Raw genomic sequence first — 23118 nt, 5'->3', positions numbered from 1 at the left:
GTTCTGTGTTAATTTGATTTGCCACCATAACGTCAGCGTTGCCATCTGCCATGGGCGTTGCCACAATATAACAAAAAAGTTGTTGGACCCCCCACATTAGCAATCAAAATATTAGTGCATGACTGGTCTACTAGTCCAGCGTTCTTTCCATTGCTTCACAATCAAATCTGTTCCACTTTATCAGTAGGGGGAATACCCATTGCAATATAATCCTCCGGATTTTCCTGGTTTCCTACACAAACAGCCTCATCACGCACGTAGATTTAACCCCCATACTCTTTGATCAAAGCGTCACGCTTGCAGCTAGCACTTCAGACATCTACTGTTCCACAGACGAGATGGACATAAGGAGGTTTTTTTTACGAGGAAGAGGAAAGTAAGTTAGAGTTGCCCTAGTTTGCCCTTCAGTGGCCAAAGCACCCTTATGAGACATTCTAGATTCTTTGATACTATTATAGCATGAAGTCACAAAGATCCTTCTGCAAACATTATGATTATAGCTAGATAAGCAAACTATTTACCTACAACTAGCACGAGGCAATACCATACTTTAATTACCCATTACAAGTGGAACAGCATTTGTTGATTTTTTAATCTGGGTCTGAAATATGTTGTGCTTTTTGGCCTGTTCAGGCGTCTGTTTCAGGCATAAAACAATGAAGAATGTTTTTTCCAAGTAGCTAGAGCTACTGTCATGGCTTTTTATTGCCATAACAACCGTGAGCTAATCTGGAGTCAACGTTAGCTAACTAGTTTTTCTAAAGACTGAATTTTTTGTTGTTGTTTTTAAACCCTTTATTTCAGAAATGTCTTCCAAATTAAACAAGGTTGCCCAACGTTGTAATTTTGGCAATTTGCAGAATTTCATTGCTACATGTTACCCAGCTAACACATGACGTTGCGGCAATGTTGCCAGTAAGTGCTCAGTTGGTAACCCGCGACGTTACCTTCAGGCAACATCATGGCAACTTTGTAGCAATGTTATAAAGGGAATGTTGCCAGTTGGTCCCATGGACAACGTTGCCGTTACGTCGCTCTTTGGTCGTAGGACAATGGATCTCGATTGCATTATCAGTGGTTTATCCAGAGTTTGAGAGATCACACTGGACTGTTCTCAGTTGTGACACTTTTGTAAGGTAGCCGTAGTCTACATGAATTTAAATCCCATCCCAGCACGTATAACTGTAGACCAGTGTTTTTCAAAGTCTGGGTCGCGAACGGGTGGGTCGCGGGGGATGAAAATTGGGTCGGCAAATATGTTTTCATAATTATTTTGTCTTAGGTTTTTGTAAATGACTTAACAACCATTTTAGAATAGTGCTTTGTTTCCTGTTTATTTCCCGTTTTATATGGTATTTTCTTTTATTTTGAAATGATGGCGCAACAAGCTGGTGCTAGTGCTGTAATCGGACGTAGCCTACCTGCAGAAGAAGAAGTTAGGAAGGATAGCGCACTGACGTGTAGCTCGCAGAATAAATACGGGGTATAAAAAGTATAAAGTATGTTGAGTTTCGGAGTTAAGTCGTTATGTTAGCCTGGCTTCAGAAAAGGTACTAAAGCAACGCGTGTGCCAGAGCCAGACAAGTCAACAGAGGTCCAAGTCCAACCAGAAACATCGGATCATGAGCTTCAAACAAATATGCATGGCCGCGGGAACTCGGGGTGGAAAACCAGGCTAAGAAACGTAAGGGTGGGGCTGAAAAATTGAGGCAAAAAGACATCACCTTCACTAGACAAGGTTTTACCAATGAAAGACGGCTGTGTTTATTTAATATAAAGCTCAAAAACTATTTTGCGCTCGCATTAAATGTGGAAGTATCTTTCTTTCCAAACTAGCATCACATCAAACACAGACTGCATGCATTAGCAAGGCAGCTGTGGTGTAGATACTTTAGAACTAATTATTATGTTAAAACTTGAACAAATAAATAATAACGGTAGGGAAATTGTACATTTGCAAACACCCCTTTTCATATCATTTGGGTCGCGATGGTTTGTCATTTTGAAAATGTGGGTCGCTGAAAAAAAAGTTTGAAAACCACTGCTGTAGACAATGCATGTCATTAATGTGCAGCTCAGCCCCAGCATGTCATTGGTCATCAATTTTCTCATGTGCAAAAAAAAAACATAGTTTTAATAAATAAAATACTTCACTGATTTAGTCTTTCATTCTTTACTATAAACATGTAGAAAAGCAATCAATGTGTGATGTGTAACATGATTAAGCAAACATTCTTTGTAGGCACACCAAAGCTGTATGACACACAATGCAAATTTGTGCTCCAATAATTAATTTAACAATACAAAATTGTTAAATGTGACCAAAAGGTAAGCGACTCTTAAGAGTTTAATTTCCAAAGACAAGTCATCACAGAATATTACAATTCTTCCTTAGCAAACCTGCCCCTCAGTCTGCCCCTGAGCAACAACTTTCGCTGAAACTGGGGTTTCAGAAGAGATTTTGCAGGGGTTCCACCGTCTTTCATGCATTGGATTTGAACTGGAAATTAGCTACTTAGAAGGTGAGTCTCTTTACAGAAATAGTTTTAAGTAGGCCTATATAAATTTATTTGCAGAAATTAAATGGGGCATGCTATTACGTGTAGGTTTGAAATGTAGGCTATTTAGCCTGTTAATTTGCTATCAGATTCACATTGTTTACGTTAGGATTTCGCTAGCTAGAGGTAGGCTAATAGGTTAAACCCTCCAGAAAGTTATGTTGAAATAGTGAAAATGCATGTATGATATCAAAGTTTAGCGTCTCACAAATCACCCACAAAAGAATCAATGAAAATAAATGTTCAGAACTGTTAGAAAACCTAGCTCCAAAATAGATTATTTATTCCTGAATTTTGGTCATGGCATGCACATGCCGTTATAAAACACAGCGTTGTCGCTCCTTAGTAAGGACCTTACATGTTTGAGCCATATAATTCAAAATCACCTTAAATTTATTGAGTGAGTTACAAAATGCTTTGATATCTATATCACTCCTAAATATTATAGCTAGCACAGAGGTGCAATTAGAATTCCCATTGGAGAAAAAGGTTTTCATGGGCATTCTTCATGAAATGAGTATGTTACATTTTTTGAGGAATACTGTTTACACCATGCAACAACAATTTACTGTAAAAGCGCTTGACTTATGGAGAATGACTGGTTGGGATTGTAGCCCAATGCTGGACCTTTAAAGAAAAAGGGGTAAGTATACTTTAAATCTATAAGACTATCATGTCTCTAATTCCTCCAAATTGTACATCACATCTGTTTTTGGATTAAGTTTATTCGTTTTAATATCAATATGCTAATACTATACATAAACTGTGCACTGTCCACTGTGTCCCTGGGAAATAAAGGTAAAGTGATGAATGACTGTTTATAACTGTTACAATAATTGTATGAGCCATGGCAACCTTAAAGGCTATGTTTTGAAGCAAAAGTATGACTTACAGGGGCGATTGACTGGGTTTTTGGGGTATTTCACACTGTTCCTTAAGGTCTCCGAATAGGGTATGTAACATTGGTTGGGTTGAAAATGGCCCGGGTGCTCTTCTATGCCCCCTGATAGATCCTCTGAACTGTTCCTGGGAAAAAACACTAGCTTTTCTCCTTTTATGGTATGCTCATTAATATTTAGATAAGCTGCGCACTGATTGTTTGGTTTTCAACGAGTGAAGCTGGGGAGCAAAAACACAACACGGCCAACAGCAGCACTCACTGAAACACCGAAGGTGGAGACTTTAAATAAAAACGCGCAAATAAATCTATTATGTCTACACAACACTGTTTTCAACAGATTGACTACATATCATTTGAGATAATAACACTACTTGTTTCCACTTCTGTGGTTGAAGCAAACTGGATTGACTTGGGTGGGTAGAACATTAGGCTTAGCAACCAAACCATATCGTGATTCAACTCGGCTTCAGTTAGCTAGCTCTAGATATCTTGCTGAAAAATAACCTGACAAAGATCAGGGGCCTGTACTACGAATCGAGATTTGGCGTTAGCGAGGTAATTTCAGGTTCAACCCAGGGTTTTCTGTACTACGACGGTGGATCACTTGATCCACTGGTAACATATGCTGAACGGCTAACCTGGTCGGGAGCAGGTTAAGTTGGAGATCAGAGATCAACCGGTATAAAAACCCTGCCCACTAACTAATTCTTGACGATAATGTAGTCACCGTCCATAGAAGATCCTGTGGAGCTTGGTGCGCGGATAGTCAGAGGTGCGCTCAGAAGAAACAGAACATTTAGAGACAGACAAAACCCTTTCGCATTCCCTCATCATGTCTTGATGAAAAAGAGATTTCCAAAGTGCCCTTTGTAAAAACTTTGGACTCCAATATGTTGACAAAATGAAACAAGGTTTTTCACTCAATGTTCTGATTTCCCTTCTGGAAATGTATGCAAATGATATCATATTTTACAACTTAACCCATTCTGTTGTCCTTGGGTTGCTTTGAGCCATTTTCTAATCATTTCCATATCAGAAATGTGTTTTTTTCCCCAATCAAAACCTTTCAAACCAAGAAGAACAATGGGTATCTGTACAAAGCTCTTCACAAGTGATACATAAATGATCATTTCACTACTTTCATTGAATTTTGATGTTTCATTCACTTTTATAGCATTTTTAGGACATTGAAAGAGATAAGTGGTGAAAACCCCTAGAAAAGATTAAAACGGCACAACAAGAAAGCCACAAAAAGGTATTAAAAAGACCAAAACGTAAAACAAAAGTTTAACAAATACACCCTCGTGTGTTCTCCCTTCCCTATGAATAAAGTAAAATATGTCAGTGTAACTAATTTTAGTGTCATTCATTCAGGCAATTACTATCTCTTCTCAAATTCCAGTTTTTCTGTCTCCAGCCTTGTTGTTTTTTATTAAAAGCCTCTAATAATCGAGCTCCAGGGTTTTTTTTTAATACAGGGCCCCTCACATTGTCTGCTCCAACCTAATACAAAAGAACATTGTCCCTTTCCAAGGCACACTTGGTCAAAGTTGAAGGTGTCCATTTGACTATTACAAGGTTCATTGCTTATACGTTGTGTCTTTGTCTTGGCTTTGAAGTGGAGGACCTAGGCTCATGGGGAGGAAGATGTTCCTATTCCTGCTGAGTTTAACACCATAGCAATTTAATCAATTGAGTCATATTTGAAATGAGCACTTTAAGGACTTGTGTCTTATGTTGAGACCACCACCATTAGTAAGTTATCACAGACACTTCAATCACAGCCACACGTTCACACACTCTCACCATCTGTGTTGCAAGTGGTAAATACAACTCAAAAGTGTACCCCCAAAATGAGCAGGCAGACACAGTTTCCTGATCATCTAGGACCTCCACTTGAGAAAGTAAATGGTATATTTGATCAATATTCAGCAACCACATATGGCATACATACTGGCGTATGACTATTAGTTTCACTGTTACCTCTGTATGGCACAGTGGGACGACAGTCACTGCAGAAAACAGTAATACATTTCACTCCTACAATATTCATAAATAATTGTTGAATGAACATGGTCACATAGATTACTTGAAACATACATATGCCTGGGCTTCCAACCTGCTGCCACCAGGGTCTGAAGAAATGCCCCCTTCCACTCCTTCCATCATGGGGTGACCCTGATAGATATCCTAAAAAAGGGACGAGTTCAGGCAATTCAGCCTTGTACTTGTTGGCCTTAAAATATGTACAAGTATTGGCTTACCGTTTTGAATTATGGTTTTATTTTTGATTTGCTCCCACAATCGTTTGCCACTGCAGGGTTGCCACTGCAGGGTTGCGACTAAAATAATACAGCAACAAAAGTTTAACGTTGTGGAATGCACACGTGTAATTATGATCACATCTTCAATAAGTCATGTAGCTTATGCATTTACAGCTGCTATTTTCTGCCAGATTGGCTGCAGCGACTTTGTTGAATTTTGCCTATAATATATGTCTTTATTCCTGATATGATTGTATTACAATATTTCACGCAAGAGGAGCAGACAAAGTTTTTTTTCTGCTCCTCCTCCGTGAAATATGCGGCTCTTGTTTCGTCCATGTTTGCGATTGGACATACGGTTCAAACACCGCCCCTTTATGTGAACGCGCACGTCTCTAGATTGGAAAGATCTGGGTTGAGTTAGAGAATTGATAACCGCCTTCGTAGTACCGCTTATCGTGACTGCGATTGCTAGGCTTCGCGTAGCCGGGTAACTGAAAGTAATCCAGAGCATGTTGATCTTGATTCGTAGTACAAGCCCCTGGACAAACATGCATTGTTAATTGTAGATTTACATGACACAGGTTATTTATTTGAATAAAACACAATCAGGAACATGAAACAACGTTAGCCCCATTGCCAATAAACTAGGCTAAACTATCACACATTCTACCTATGCTATTGCGTTAGCAAGCTAAACTATTTTACATGCCTACTACAGTCTCGGTGTTACTAGTAACAGTTACTAGCAATGCTAACGGATCCTGTATCTAGCACCTGCCTTTCTCCAGTTCATTCAAATAAATTATCACGACAGGCGTTAGCAATAAGCCAGACTGCTGTTTGTTTTCTGGCTATTTTTTCAGAAGCTTCCCTTTCTAATGACAACTACAGCTAGTCAAGCTAGAGTCATTTGATGTGTGTAGAAATGTATTTAGCTTTCTACTTATGCTAAATACAGGACACGTTAGCATTGCTAATAACTGTTAGCACAACATCATACTGTCCTTACAGGTTGCGGTTGCAATAAGCATACGGTCGGAACAGCACCTCTTTCCAGGTTCAGCTTCCTAGCAAATCCTGCTTGAAATTGTCCAAGGTTGTGAAAACTGTCTTGGGTGAAATGTTCAGAGCAAATGAATGATTGAGTGTCGAACTTCGGGATCTTCTCATAGACAACAGCAGCCATGCCTGTCGAATGTTTGGCTCCTTGGGAAGACTGTGAGTGTTAGCCTTCCCTGTACGGCCTGGAACACAGCATTTACGACCGTGGTCCATTTTCAATATCCTTGTTATAATTCAAAACGACGCTACCTCGGGCTGGTGTGGATGTACATTTTGGGGCATGACAAAGATATAGACCAGAGCCAAAAAGGGCGGTCCCCGGTCATACGTCACACCAGTGGCTTTGTTGAAAAGCTAGCGTTTTACAGCCACATTTCTTCTTTTTGAGATTTGCATAGGAAAGAGGTGTCAATGGACTTTGATATTCACTGTATGTTCATTTTACCCACCGAACTGTCGTTATTCAATTATGACAAGGTAAAATCGGTTTTGCAATCAATCGCCCCTTTAAAACTTTTGCATCACCAGATGCCATACCCCGAGGTGTCCACTCTGGTCTGGTGGAGGAGAATCCATTGGGGGCCTAGAAAAACAGCTGGCAGCCAGGCAAGTGCAAATATAAGACACAAAAAAATACTCGAACCATTGCCAACTCATTGTAAGGCATACCTAAGTTGTTCTGATCGTGGGGGGAAACATATTTGTCAAAACAACAAATGTTGTCATACTAATACTTTGTATACCCCATTCAGCTGTACCATCTTGGGCAAATACCATTCAAGGTATAACATTTGTTATTTACATCAATGTCACAGCTAATGTCGAAGAACCACAGTGTATGCCAATCATGCAAACTCTTGTACACTCGTTTTACTTGTCCTTAATTACAGACACATTGCAGGTTATGCTCCGGAAGATAGTGAGATTGGAGGAGAACCAGCGAGAGGCTCTCCTATTCAGGCGACTACAGGGCATACACACTGAAGAGGTGCCAGTGATGGACCTACAGGTGGCCCAAACACAGGCTGAACTCCAAGACCATGAGGAGCGCCTTAAGGTGCTGGAGTTGCAAAAGAGAGTGGTGTTTGGAGATGCCATAAACTATGGCTTACACGCAGCGTTCAACATTCACATTGCTGCTGACAATAAGTTAAGGACTTCTAACTGCAGACGCTGTGATGAAGTGGAAGATGGGACTGGGAGAGAAGGCTGTGGAGCTCCTCACAGCGGAGACACTCAAACACGAATGAATCATGATTGCAGCTTCCATATCCAAACCTTTCACATGGCTATGTGACAAAAAACTAGAATCACATAATATTTTATTGATGATGTATATTATTTTAGATGTGATTTTTTTTGATGACTTGTATAGCTCCTTTTCACACGTGCAATTATGTTGATCGAACACTAACTTATTTTGTGCTTTATTGTCGGGGTCAACAGACAGGACCTGATGCAGTGATTGGCAGAAGATTTTAATTAACTGTTTGGCACTTTGTTTGAAATAAAATGACTGAATTTTACATGGAAATGCTGCCTTGTTTATGATTAGCTTGAGTTAGGCTACACATTACACAAACATAGAAGCTAAAGTTGGCTACCAACTTCGGCAACTATCGATACCAACGTTGGTATCAATAGCCTGATTGATAGCGTGATAAGATCGATACTTAAGTTTCATTCCACACCGAGTACATAACTCCCTTTACATCATAGTGGTTGTGCAAACACCGTCTAACTTTGCTCAAACTCACTTTGCCCCTTCCCTGCTAGGCTGAGTTGTTGCCGTGTACGTGCAGTAACACGACTCAGCGGCACACATTAACAGTATTTTTGACAAAACTCGTTGTCTTGTGTTTTATTAAGATCATAATCATGAACAATTAATTAAAGGAAACATTTTAAATGTTCATTCAAATATTCATATTAATGATGCATTCACTTAATCAATTATGAGGCATTGCTTTCCCCGACACGAAAGTAGATAGACTGCTTTTCTAAGCCAAAAGTATCGGTATTGGCAATACTGGTCCTGTATTTACTCCTTGGTATCGGATCTATACCACATCGTGCAGTGTCGCACACCCCTAGCAGCTGTAGAGTGAGGCAATAGAGGATCCCTCTAGATTGAAGAGAGCTTGATCGACTGGTGGAGTCTGCCTGGTGTGTAATACTGTTCATTCACCAATCAGAAGCTTTAACCCGCCCCCTGACTTGGTGACGGGGGACGACGGATTTATTTTGCTGCAGAAAGTTACACCGTGGATAAATGTAAGTATAAATAAATAAATGTAAGTATAAATAAATAAATGTGAACACATGAAAACGTAAATCTATATATACACACACAAATACATGTAACATTTATATATTTAGTGTCTCATTTAATTTGTAATTTATATATTTTGTCTGTCAATTAGGCATTACATTATATAATTAGTCATTTATTTAAGCTTTGTGTTATAATATTTATTTATTTAGTTTTGGCCCCTATAATCCTCCATACACCAGAGCCCCACCTTCACGATTAGCCTATGTTAACTTGAATCTGCAGAACGCAGTCTGAAGCAACAAGGCAGGGACCAATGAACATTAAATAAAATAGAATGAAACGAAACAATTTAAGAAGACGCTATATTCATATATAGTAAATTATTCGAAGTAAACAAAAATCAAAATGTTCGAGAAATTAAAAATAACAATTTTGTTGCAGTTCTTTCTGTTGATAACAGGTGGGGCAGTGCCCCACCTGCCCCTAATGACCAGTCGCCACTGGTTACGGCCATGCTCATAAGTGTATGAATTCGTATCAATTAGATACTCTTTGGCCTTGTTTTTATAGGCTACCAGTACTTATTCTGAAAGAGTTGATTTTGCCAAGCTGCCTGCCTTGCTCTGGCATCGGTGGCGGTGTTTGACTTAGCCATGATAATATGCTTATTGTCTTCGTAGAGACACATTATAATAGTTTGCTCAGATGGTGAGAATATCACGGCTCCCTCTTTCGTCTTTTCCGCCATCATATCGTTAGAAAACCACGGTTTTGGTGATCTACCTTTCCTGCCTTTTGAAGTAGGACGTGCTCGTGCACTTGCCCTGATAAGTTTTGCCTGATTGAAATTAACCACATGATTTCGATGCGGATCAGCCGTCGACGAACCGATATTTGCGGTTCTCAGTTAGCTCGCTAATGTTAACCGGCTAAAGTGACAATTGATTAGCCTAACTTAGCTTCAACCCTTGCGACGAACGGGCCCCTGGTCTGAGTCTTCACAGAATGCGGGTGGGATGATTTGCACGGGACAAAACCCATTCCGTATCGTTTCAAAACGGGACGCGCTATTTTATTCTCAAATACGGGACGATTCCATATTTTAAGGGACGGGTGGCAACCATGTTACATTTATCTTGTGTTTTGAAACAATGATTTTGTGGAAAGAAAATATGTATAGGCTAACTGTAATTAAAGCATTAGATCATGTTTTGAAAGAATGACTAGCTGTGTTACAAGTGTGATCTGTTCGGGTTTTGTTCCAAGAGTTTTGAAAATGTACCACTTGTGAAAAAGTACTAAAGCAAAAAATAAATAAAATAGTCATCTGCACAGTCGGGTCAAGAGAGCCCTCTATTGGACAATCTCATGTTTCTTCCATTCGTCAGCGTTAGGTTTGTGCGTACGCAGCAGCAGTAGGTCAAACAGGAACTATGGAAGCTTGCCCCACATTGACCATAAGCATGTCTTCAAAATATCACAAGACTTGTCATCGCCAGTAAATAATAGTGCCTGAAGGTGAGATTACCTACACCAAATCGATCTATTCCAACTCAAATGAGCTATAGTCTATTCTTTTCGTTGTTGTGTTTAACCCCAATTTGCTAAACGGCAGTTAGCCACTACTAGTAGCCTTATTATTAAACCTAGTAGGCTCGCTGACAAGATTTTTCTCTCAAACTATTGTCAATCATCTAACCCACTATTGGACTATTTTTGTGTTTGTGAATAGCATTTTCACTCCTTGCCCCTAAGCTACTTGAGTTAATTGAGTAGCATGTGTGAAACTGCCTGTTGGAATGAACAACTATCAAATATTAGATCAAACTTAAGTCTGCTTCAAAAGCAGTATTTAATTAAACAATGGACTCTTATTCATTATTTACTAAATTTGATGAAATGCAGCATACAGTCAATTATAGAGTGGTGTGTAAGCAACTCTTGATATTGGCCTACCTAGTTAAGAACTCTCTGGTCTTATTTTATGTCCTAACTGTTGTTTCGATTTATTTCAGCCCCGTGGATGTATGCCAGGGTTCTGTATCAACATGTGGCCAGGTTTTGCCACCCATCCCTGGCCGTTTACAGGGAGGTATTCTGGGAACAGCATCGACATAAAACCGTGGCTGGTTGTAATGAGGAGGAGGGGAGAGATGTGTTACTGTTACCGCAGCGAGCAGATTGCAATGTGGGTTACACATTGCAGTACAACCCTTCCTCATATCAATACCCCCAGCATGACTCTGGGACCTCCTTGAGCAGAGTAGAGGTGGAGGAGGAAACCGACCAGACTACCCTCATCCCTCCCTTCAGACAACAGAGTAACCACTACAGTGTCAGCTCCTCACGTCATCTGTGTAGCTCCAAGAACACACTGCTAGACCTAGCTTTTAACAGAAACTCTGGCGGTAAGAAGGCAGGAAATGCTTCTCGATATCAGACTGAAGCCCTAACCCCTGATATCAAAGGCAACCCACGCGCGTTCCAGAGATGTCGCCCCGAATACTCTGCAATAAGCCTTGACCTTTCCCAGCGACCTCCCCCTATACAATCCAAACAGGCCTTTCTCCTTCTCCACAAAGTTACCATCCTCAAAGGCAGCATGAAGCCTTCAAATGTGACTGACTTCCTCTGTAAACTAGGCCACCTGCACCACGACCAGACCCCATTAGTGAGGGGAGACACGCGTTTTATAATGCTGCTTCGCTATGCTGTAGAAAACCTGCAATACTTCACCCATACCCAGCTACTTGAAATACTGCAGTCCTTTGTGTGGCTTGGCCTTCCCTCAACGCACAGCATGCTAGGGCTGTATGAAACTGAGCTTGCCCTTAGGGCAGGGGAGATGACTGTCCACCAGCTACTACTAGCTGCAGACCTATGGCGCAGCCTGAGGAGGTCTGTACCTCAGTATCTGGAGCGCCTTTTCCACTGCATTAGCCTGAACTTAAAACAGGTTGGTGTACCTGAGCTTGTCCAACTGCTGTATATCATGGGAGAGGGCAGGTGGTGCCCCAAAGAGTTGGTAAATCCCATAGAACAGCTCCTGATAAAATATGTGGAAATGCTAGAGCCCGAGGAGATAGGTGTGGTGTGCTTGGGTCTCTTTAAGTCCCAAACATCACTTTCTGTTTGGGTAGTGAATCGCTTGGTGGATAAGGCTGTCTCTGCGGTGAAAGACATGAGCGACTTTGCCCTGGTCAATGTACTGAAGCTTCTGCGGTTTACTTACCTGGATCACAGGGCATGGCTGGAGGCCATGGAGCAGGAGGTTCCTTGTCGCACCCCTGGAATGGGCGTCCAAGGGCTAATGCATATAGCACTGGCCTGCTCAGCCTTGCATTATCGCAATGACCACATCTTATTAGCCATAGCTGAGAGGCTACCGTCCTTGGCGTCACACTGTAGGAGCAAAGATTCCGGCAAGCTGCTTTGGGCCTTTGGTACCCTGGGAGTTCAGCCCAGCCAATGCCCCAGTCTGTACCCCAGCCTCTTAGAGGCACTCAGACAAAGAGAGACTGAATTCCAGCGTTACCCAGAGCACCTCCTGACAGGCCTCCTAGGCCTAGCCTTTGTTTGTACATTTCCTGAGGACTTGTTAGTGTTAGCATTGAGCCCTGAGTTTGTTAGCTTAGCAACCATGTCCAAGCAGCTGGACCTGAAGAAAGACTTGTTTACATTAGATGGTACAGTAGCTCTTGAGTTTCCTCACTGGACTGGGCCGAGATTGAGTCGACAATTAAAGGAAGAGGTAGAAGAAATGCTTTGGAACTTTGCCCAGTCTGACGTTTGTAAAAAAGATGAAGTTTTAGAGGCCGAGAGTGTTCTAGGAGAATTACTTGGAGGGGAAGAATTTGTTAAAAAACGAATGATTATCCCTCACACACGCTCCATTGACCTCGAAGTCCATCTTGACTCTACTGGGAAACCTGTGGTCTTGGCAACAAGTAATCTCACATCCTCTCTGGAGAGGAGCACACCTTCCAAGTGTTCTGCAGGTTGGGAGAGAATCAGCACAGGGGTTACACTTACTGAGGACCTCTTGGCTCAACTCACTAACAACAAAAAGAACAAACAACTCAAACCCTCAAATTTGACACCCCAGAGGTTCCCCTTTCGAAGAATGGAACCTGATGAGGGGGGGCGTCTGTTCAGCATCGGTGTGGAGTTGTCCGATGGCCTCTTAGAGTCTCTTACCAAACCTGGTAGTTCAAGTGCCGCCTCCAGAGACTTGCCCTTGCCTAAAGGGGCTCCTGTCAAACTGGCCATTCAAGTGTCCAACAGGAACCACTACTGCTACCGCTCCCAGCAGCTGTTGGGACTCCATACCATGAAAAGGAGGCAGTTGGAGCTAGTTGGGTACAGGGTGGTTGAACTGCCCCATTGGGAATGGTTTCCCTTGCTTAGGAGAAGCCGTGCTGAGAAACTGGCCTATCTCCACTGCAAGGTCTTCAGTAGACTTGAGTGACCTAGACTGTGATTGCAGTGAACAAAAAGAAGCAAGCGTGCAGTTATGTATACTTTGGAACACTCACTGTAGTGTTAATTACATTTGTCCAACATTCTGGTATCAGAGCTCAATGTTATGTGTTTAACACAGTTCAGAATAATGCTATAATGGGACACATTTTCATTATGGTTATACAGATTTATTTATTTTGGGGGGTTGTTTGATAAGTATATTATTAATTTTGGCTAGGTTAACATGGTTTTGAATACTCAGTGATTGACAGCGATTGTTCAATAAGTTGTGTGTACATGGCAAATAAGGGTTAATGTAATAATTAACTCTTGGAGAACAAAGTACAGTATATAACTTGCGGTTGTCATGCGGTTTTCTTTTTTGTGTCCTATTGAATATGCAATATGTAAATATTATGACCCATCACCAGCATTTGTCCTTCTTATTCTTTCTTTCATTCACCCCATACAGAATGAATGTCAATTTATTTGCAGAATATTGCTAAAAAAATACACCTTTGAATCAAGTAGTAGGGCACCTTCTGTCCTACCAGTTGCTCAGAAGGTAGGTCCATAAATAAAAGGAAGGTCATATATAACAAATCTACCCATTTCTATCATAATTTGTTAACCCATTCCTGTTTCTAAATCCCACGTTGCATTCAGATCTGTCTCTTTTCAATAGACAACTCGACTCGTGGTAGGCCCCATTTAATTTCCTGGTGAACCTCTAGGACCAATAAATTATATAGGTAAATTTGAGCTATGAGTTATGTCTGCCTATACCTCAGATATAACGGAATTTGCGCTGCGCTCTCCGCTGGGTTCAGTGCAAAACGTACAAGATGTCTGGGAAAGTTGGGGAGGAGAGCGCAAAATGAGGGGAGGGAAAAAAACATGCGGGTGTCCGTCACATCAACAAGCCTGTGTGGCGGAAGCCATTGGAAATAGCAGTAGCGGTTAGAACCGAAACTGTACTGTACTGTACTTTAGCGAGTGGTACGTGACAGTGGAGCGAGTGATACGTGACAGTGGAGCGAGTGATACGTGACAGTAGCTAGTGGTACGTGCCAGTGCCTCCACTGCCTCGTGACAGTGGCTAGTGGTACATGCCAGTGCCTCCACTGCTACGTGACAGTACCTAGAGGTACATGCAAGTGCCTCTACTGGCACTTGAGTTTCTGTTCTGTTGATGGTGGTACGCAATTGTGTCGTGGCAGTTGCATTGGGTGTCTTGCTTTTGTTTACTGTTATGTAGGCTAACTGCCCTGCGGCCATTTTAGAATAGGAAAACAGGCTATAAACTTTTATTTTTTACATCTAAGTTAAACTGTTCGTGCTAACAGACTCCAAACCATACTTTTTATGTCTCATACAAGCTTACCGTACATAGTCGATTTAGACATTATATTGCATATAGTGTAATGGTGTGACTGTAATGTAAAGCAGACTTGTACACACGTAATGAATTAGTAAGCAATTATTTTACTCAGAGTAACTGAATTTAAGCGTGCACATGAGCCACCATTGTAGACTCCTACGTCTCTAATGCCATCGTTGTGTTGTTATCAGCGCCTTCTAGTGGCGTATATCATTAATTGTAATAACTGAAGTTACAGTTTTTCTCCATTGCTTTGGCTCAATTCTTGAAACAGAAAATACATTTTCAATGCAACACGTGCATTTAGCAAAATAGCCTATATGGTTCAGCAAAACTACATAGATCACCTTTAAAAGGTCATATCTCACCCAAAACAGTTAACTCATGCTTCAAAACCAAATCATTTTCTCATATAGTCAGTGCCCCCAAAATGAAAAGTTCCTTCTCGATTGCTTTGGCTCATCTCTCAAGAAAAAGAGGACATTCTCAAACCTTTAAATACATTTGCCAAAATAACCTAGATGGTTCAAAAACACCATGGCACACCTGCAAAGGGTCATCTCTCAAAAAAAAGACAACTCATAAGTCAAAACTAAAACCTTTTCTCGTACAAATAATCAGTGCCCTAAAATGAAAAGTCCCTTTGGCATTGTGTAAACACTGCAGGTCAAAATGTTTAGATGTTTTGTCTGTATGGCAGTGGACTTTAGAAATATCCCTCATGTGCACTGTGCAACAGGTACTGTAGTAGATGTTTACTTTCCAGAATACAATGTGTCTCAATCTACATTTACATTTATTCATTTAGCAGATGCTTTTATCCAAAGCAACTTCCAAGAGAGCTTTACAAGAGTGCATAGGTCACTGATCATAACAACGTGATAGCCCCAAACATTGCGGGTAGCCAAAACATAAGCATACATTGTGAAAAATCCAATTAAGTGCCATGGGGAAGAACCATAAGAGCATGTAGCTAAACAAGTTACAACTAAACAACATGAACCTCAAAAGTACAAGAGTGTACCTGTAGAAAAGCAAGCAACAATACTGTGATGTATGCTTCATGTTTTGGCTAATCACAATGTTTTTGTGGCTATCTCGTTGTTTAGGATCATTGACCTATGCACTTTTGTAAAGCTCTCTCTTGGAAGTTGCTTTGGATAAAAGCATCTGCTAAATCAATATGTGTAAAATGTAAATGTGTATCAAACTGAAAAAGGTAACAGTTGTTCAAGAGTAGCCTACAAGGTTTCACATCACATATTGCACTTACACTGCACAAGAAATGTGTACAGCACAACATACTGTCACACCAAAAGCACATCAAAACTAACATTATGAAAAGCCTACACTAGTAGTATGAGTAACCACAGTAAGTTTCAAGCAAGTGACACTTTCCTAGTCAGAGTTAGCAAGGGGTGCATTATGGTAAGCCTGGAATGAAAAACACCCCCTCTATTATCTATTCTGTATATCCCAGCATCAAATGATTCTTATTGTACACTGAGGGGACTAGTATGAGCAAGCACGGCAATTTTCAGGCATGTGGCCCTCTCCTAGTCAGAGTTGCAGAGGGTGCATTTCATGGCAGAAAACCATGCAGTAAGAAAGTAAAGCAAAGCTGGAGTTTCAATTGTTGTTGTCCTAACTCTCCTGCTCATCCTCGCCCTCCTGTCTGTCTGGCCACAGATTTCATTGACATCACATCTGATGTTCTCCCTTGCGATGCAACAGGGAAAGAATTGTTATGCATGCCGCAACAATCCCTTACACTGATCTGCTGTGACATCATCACAAGCAGCATCCATTGTCTGGAGCAGGTAAGAGTACCATCAGCATTCTTTGATGGGCAGTGAACCCTGATGAGTGGGCAACGGTGGAAGCTTACATTGTCCCACACAATGACAAATGTAAGACAGTGAGGCCCTACCAAACCCCTCTCATGTAGAGGGATAAGATCGGAGTGCAGGCGGTCCAAGGACACCAGGAGTGTCTGGGTATTGTATGGGCCAAGACTGGGAATGTGGGTGACTACACCATTCTCTGAAATGGCAGCACAAACAGTGATGTTTCCCCCGAGTTGGCCTGGGACAAGCTCTATATATTTGATGGAAGCATTTATCCTGCTGCATTGCTCCTGTCAGCAAACTAAACTTACAGTGTGATTGGTGATCAGATGTGTCCCCTTGTTTAGTAAAGTTCTGGTTGCACCTGACAATGACTGTAAGCAGATGATCCAAAAGATCCATATTACAGTATATACCATTATGTTTTTCATGGTATTATGTGCCTGAAAGATTTTGACAGTGGAGTGAACTATTGTGCAGGTGATGATGTACACATGGAAATTATGCCAATATGTTTTGCAGAGAACAACCTCTTGACTGAGAAACAACTGTCAGTTTAGACCAGCAAGATATTTTCAATTGATAGTTGGCCTAATTGAAGGCAATTATACCTAACCATTTCAAAGATGTGCTAAATCATTTGAAATGTGTGCAAACTGTAGGCAATTGCACTTGTCATTTACAAGGATGTGCTAATACAATTGCAATTTGATTAAAGGAATGAAAATTCCAACCTGTTGTGAACAAGTGCCCAGCGGTTTGGAGGTTTGCACGTGTTGTTTTGAGAATGTCATTTCTGTTTCGTGAAATGAGCCAAAGCAATGGAGAAAAACTGTAATAACAGCAGCCGTATTTCCTTTTTTACATTATATATGCTTCACTATGCTTCAATTTACGTAATTAGTTGCTGCTTAGCGGGTGAAAAATATGCTGCACGCGCCTTCTCCATTTCTGCATTAGTCAATCTGTGATCGATACCATGGTCTATTTAAGAAAGCCGTGAAGGTGCACTTATTCCAACTATGTACATCTGGATTGACATAGCTTCACCTTCTCATCCTGGTTTGGCAAACGTGCAACCGAATAAACCGCAATGAACGGATCACACTAACTCCAGCTGCGCTTTTTCAGTTATCCTAGATTTCTTTATTGTACTTTTGTGCAATAGTCCCTGGATAGCTCCTTTCAGGTAACAAAATGTACTTTGTGATTGGTGATTGGATGTGTCCCCTTGTTTAGTAAAGTTGTAGTTGCACCTGACAATGACTGTAAGCAGATGATCCAAGAGATCCATATTACATTATATATACCATTATGTTTTTCATGGTATTATGTGCCTGAAAGATTTTGACAGTGGAGTGAACTATTGTGCAGGTGATGATGTACACAAGGAAATTATGCCAATATGTTTTGAAGAGAACAACCACTTGACTGAGAAGCAACAGACAGTTTAGACCAGCTATATATTTTTTAATTGGTAATTGGCCTAATTGAAGGCAATTATACCTAACCATTTCAAAGATGTGCTAAATCATTTGAAATGTGTGCAAACTGTAGGCAAATGCACTTTTCATTTACAAAGATGTGCTAATACAATTGCAATTTGATTAAAGGAATTAAAAATTCCAGTCTGTTGTGAACAACTGCCCAGCAGTTTGGAGGTTTGCACGTGTTGTTTTGAGAATGTCATTTCTGTTTCGTGAAATGAGCCAAATCAATGGAGAAAAACTGTAATGGTAGAACAGTGGTGGTGAAAACAGTGATTCAAGTTCACAACCCAATCATCCTGTGGACACATAAAACAAATTAAAATACCTTAAATGGTATTACATTTTAAAACCAGCACATACAACTCATATTCACCTCTTGTGTTTGTCAGGGACACATAAAAAGTCTCTCTTTTGATAGAGTGACTTAGGACTTCAGCCACTTCTATTGCCCAACAATTGAGAGCAGGCTCCTGTCTGACAAAGGGATGGGCCCTGTCTTTCCCACTTGTGTTGTTCCCTCCCTTGCTCCCCAGTATCCTAAGGGTATACCTGCTACACAAGGACAAGTAACTTTGAATGCGAAAACATAGTTTATTATCGAAATAGTAGGATAATTTACGTTTACATTTATGCATTTAGCAGACGTTTTTATCAAAAGCGACTTCCAAGAGAGAGCTTCACTAAAGAGCATAGGTCACTGATCATAACAACGAGGTAGCCCCAAACATTGCAAGCAGCCAAAACATGAAGCATACTTTGTGAAAAAACAAATAAGTGCCAAAGGGAAGAACCATAAGAGCATGCAGTTAAACAAGTTACAATTAAACAACATGAAACTGAAAAAGGGCAAGAGTGTACCTGTAGAAGAACAATCAACAGTAACATATTTCACAGCGAGTACCAGGGTTCAAATCCATTATAACTAACCAACCAGAGCAACAAGTCTCTCAATAAGAGTCATTGTGATCCTGGGGGAAACTAACATCAGGTCCATCCAAGCATTCGTAAGTACCGTTGTACACCCGGAACAAGTGCGTCTTGAGCCTTTTCTTGAAGGTGGGGAGACAGTCAGTGTCCCTTCAGAGCAACCAATAATTTTAAATGCAAACAAACCTGGTGCACCTGAGCAAGTATAGTAGGATAATCAAACTCAGTGATCGGTTTAGCTTCTCTTTTGTTAACCCATCCCGCATACTAAAATAGGGACGTCAGCTAGAACATTTGCCTAACACATACAAATTCAAATTGCCAATCACCGGTACTCTGTGGCATGCAAGACAAGAGAATATGTAAACACATTTTGGGCCTCTGCAGCGCGAAAAAACTCTAGGCTATAAAACCAGTAAATATACATTTAACAACACTGAAAACATTACTAGATGTAATGCATAAAATACGAAAATTATACATATCAAACATGACATGAAAACTTGCTTGGAACTACATTTACACACAAGACAATTTTCTATGGTAATTTCTGAGTCTAATTCAGGTCTGCCAATACAGCCCAACACTAGCTAGCTGAAATAGCCACACTGATAGTGAAAGTACATCATTCTCTCCATTTACATTTAGCAGACACTCTTATCCAGAGCGACTTACAGTAAGTACAGGGACATTCTCCCTGAGGCAAGTAGAGTGAAGTGCCTTGCCCAAGGACACAACGTCATTTTGCATGGCCAGGAATCAAACCGGCAACCTTCTGATTAATAGCCTGACTCCCTACCAGCTCAGCCATCTGATCCCCATTGATAGCTAGCCAGCCACTTAGCCTATAGTTGCCAACTTGAGACCGGTTATAGCTAATATACCAATGGCAGATGCTTAGCGTAGCGGTGGCAAACTGTTATATGATTTTCTGTCGGAGGCTGGGCCAAGGAAAGCACCACAATGAAAAAGAGTTGACTTCATTTATTAAATCGAGCTGCTCGGATCAGGTCACCAGGACAGGCAGAGTGGTTGGCATGAATGAGAAACATGTCTTTCAGATGGACATTATATAGGGTGACCAGACGTCCTCTTTTACCCGGACATGTCCTCTTTTCGAGACCTAAAATATGTGTCCGGCAGGGATTCCAAAATCGTCCGGGATTTTGTCTCGTTGGATATTCATGTTTCTCTGGGTCTTTCACCAACTATTACGCCCTTACAAGTTCAGGAAAGGGTATCTCCCTTACGTACCACCTTCTTGCGCGAACTCTGACTGTAGAGAGAACTGTCATTTTGATCACTTTGACGCAACGAAGTGTCCTCTTCTTCACAAACTCAAATCTGGTCACCCTACATTATATACATGAGCTGGACCATACACATATAGTAACCACCAAAACATGTCCTTAAACAGTACACATTCCACGACTTAAGGTACAGGGAAAACAACACACAGGTGATGTGGTCATCACTCATTGTTTATACTATTTTCTGCATGTTGCCCTTTCCGCAAGTTAAACATTCTCCAATCTTGTGACAATGTGCATTGTCACAAGCCCGCTGCGTGACCTCTTGACCACAGTAAGAGACAACCTCACATATGTATAGAAAACCCGCGTATCAGTCGTCCCTCTTCTGTCTTTGGAAATGGTTTTACCATTTTCAACACACAAAATCACTGAACACATGTCTGATAAGCCTGCACCCTTTAAATCAGTCTGGAATCAACTTGAATTCCCATCACAATTACCAATGATGCATGAGTTATCAGTCTCCTGTAACCTATACTCGCACAACCAAAACCCCACTCCACACTTGGCAAAGAATGAGTAAAAGATCATGTGGCTAATCTACACTACACTTCACACAGACACTCACTTGGTCAAACCCCCTCTTACCATACGAGCAAAATCCCAAGTGTCATCTCTGTGTGACAATGCTAAGTTTACAACACTCCAAAGCTAAATATACATAACACTCAATACAATTCTTAATACTATTCCTTACTACATTCCTAATGGAAGGAAGGCTCTGAACTTATGAATCTAAATTAACATCACACCCAAACAAGTTTCATCCGAGATTCAGCCGAACTCGAATTCCTCTTTAGGCATGGCTTCTCCTTCTCCTCTCCTTCTCCATCTGTTCAACTTAGTTTGCACTCATAATTACACAATGCATGACATGCAACACTACCTTTCCTAATCAACATTGTCGATGGAATCTATTGATGAGAATGAGTCTTCAGAAGAAGTATCAGAACGTCCTCTAATGGATTTGATGTTAACTGCTATATTTCCTGTGGTTATGAGCGGTATGTTAGTGATGGAGTGCAGAGATCTCACCATCAGTGCTCAAAATATTGGAAAGCAGCAACCCATGATCACTACAACTATTGTGATTATCAGAAACACTGGTGCCAAGATTCCTACAATCCATGTCAGTAGAGAATTGCCCTCGAACATGTTAGTCATGACGTCCTTGATCTAATTATTATATCCTCCTTACATTCTGGCATTCCGATTGGTCCTAACAATATTCTCCTGTATGTCTCTAATGTTGTCAATAGCTTTCGACAAATTACCAAGACCTTCAGATTCTAATGGAAGATACGTGCAACATGAATCGTCACCTACAATAGCACAAACACCTCCATGAGCAGCAGTGATTGGAGACAAAAGACAAAAACAACACCATATCCAAAGTCAAGATAATGACATATTTATGCTGAGGCTAAAAATATTACCCATCCTTTGATGTTCTGTGTGCTTCATTCCACAAGTCCTATACCGCATCTGCTAAGTGCTTGTCGTAGTCGAGATGCACGGATCCATTGTGGTTGGCCTTTAACCTAAACAGCTGTTCTGGTCACCAAAAGAACCTGAGTCGGGGTCTGAACCTCGGTTGATCCTGCTGAGCCAATGTTTTCAAACTGCGTACTAAAACAATCTCCTGGCTTAAAACTATGAATACTCTGATCACCTGGAGTGGGGAGAGAATCTATGACTTGTTGATTATTTTCAGACACAAAAGACCACAACTGCTTCACATAATGTTGTTGAATGTCCTGCAACAAGGTTAAATCATTTGCTGGTATCTTGTCCATCAGCACACCTAGAGGAAAAGGTCTAGCCATTAAAACTTCATGGGGGGCCAATCTGTACCTGAATTAGCCATCGCTCTGATTGATAGAAGCACCTGTGGAAGACCTGTTGTCTGTTTAGTCTGATGTAATTTCACCAAATTTTTTTAATGGTCCTATTTGTTCATTCCAGTTGTGCTGAGTTTTGAGGGTTATAAGGAATGTGAAATGTCCAATTAATCCCTAATGCAGCGGCCAATTGTTTTGTTACTCTAGATGTGAAAGGAGTGCCATTGTCACAATCTATCCCATTTGGTATCCCAAAGTGAGGAATAACATGTTCCATCAAACACTTGACAACTGTTTGAGCGTTTTCTTTCCTTGTCCCAAAGGCTTCTGGCCATTTTGAAAATCAATTCACTATCACTAGAAGATAAGAAAATCCTCTGCACTAGTGCACGTGAATAAAATCTATCTGTAATGGTTGGAAAGGACCTCATTTTGGCAAATGATCTCTTTTAGCTGGATTGACGTGTGGATTACGAGCACAGATTAAGCATCTCTTAACAAAATCCCTAACCTGTTGTTCTAATCCAATTGTGAAGAACAATTGTGAAATATAGTGCATAATGCTTTTATACCCTACATGAGTAACGCCATGTACATAGGATATTAAGGAGTCATACGCTATTCTTTCATCTAAATTTTTCCATAAACCATCATTGTGTTTTACACATCCTTTCTTCTCCCAAAGTTGAACTTTTGCTTCGCCTGATTCTGATATTCACAAAAGAATGATTCATCCATGGTGGGAAAGAAGCATTTAATGCTGCTTCCTTTGCATGCTTGTCGGCTAAATTATTA

The 23118-nt window shown here is 40.8% G+C and overlaps 1 protein-coding gene across 1 annotated transcript; it reads left to right on the top strand.

Annotated features, from left to right (window-relative positions):
* The first annotated feature begins 10442 nt into the window (after positions 1 to 10442).
* fastkd5 (FAST kinase domains 5) lies at positions 10443 to 13951 on the top strand. Its single transcript, XM_084686277.1, has 2 exons — positions 10443 to 10581; positions 11079 to 13951. Exon 2 carries the CDS (start codon positions 11087 to 11089, stop codon positions 13529 to 13531), a length of 2445 nt encoding a protein of 814 aa, XP_084542403.1. The 5' UTR covers positions 10443 to 10581; positions 11079 to 11086; the 3' UTR covers positions 13532 to 13951.
* The last annotated feature ends 9167 nt before the right edge of the window (positions 13952 to 23118 follow it).

This window comes from Hypomesus nipponensis, chromosome 22 (genome assembly GCF_054491055.1).
Source record: "Hypomesus nipponensis isolate SF chromosome 22, ASM5449105v1, whole genome shotgun sequence".
Lineage (NCBI taxonomy): Eukaryota > Metazoa > Chordata > Actinopteri > Osmeriformes > Osmeridae > Hypomesus > Hypomesus nipponensis.
The sequence above is the reverse complement of the archived record's forward strand: the minus strand, read 5'-3'. Positions and strand labels throughout refer to the sequence as shown.

What these genes read in the sequence shown, in the direction of transcription:
- fastkd5 (XM_084686277.1), top strand. Translation starts at nt 11,087, where the DNA reads ATGTATGCCAGGGTTCTGTATCAACATGTGGCCAGGTTTTGCCACCCA.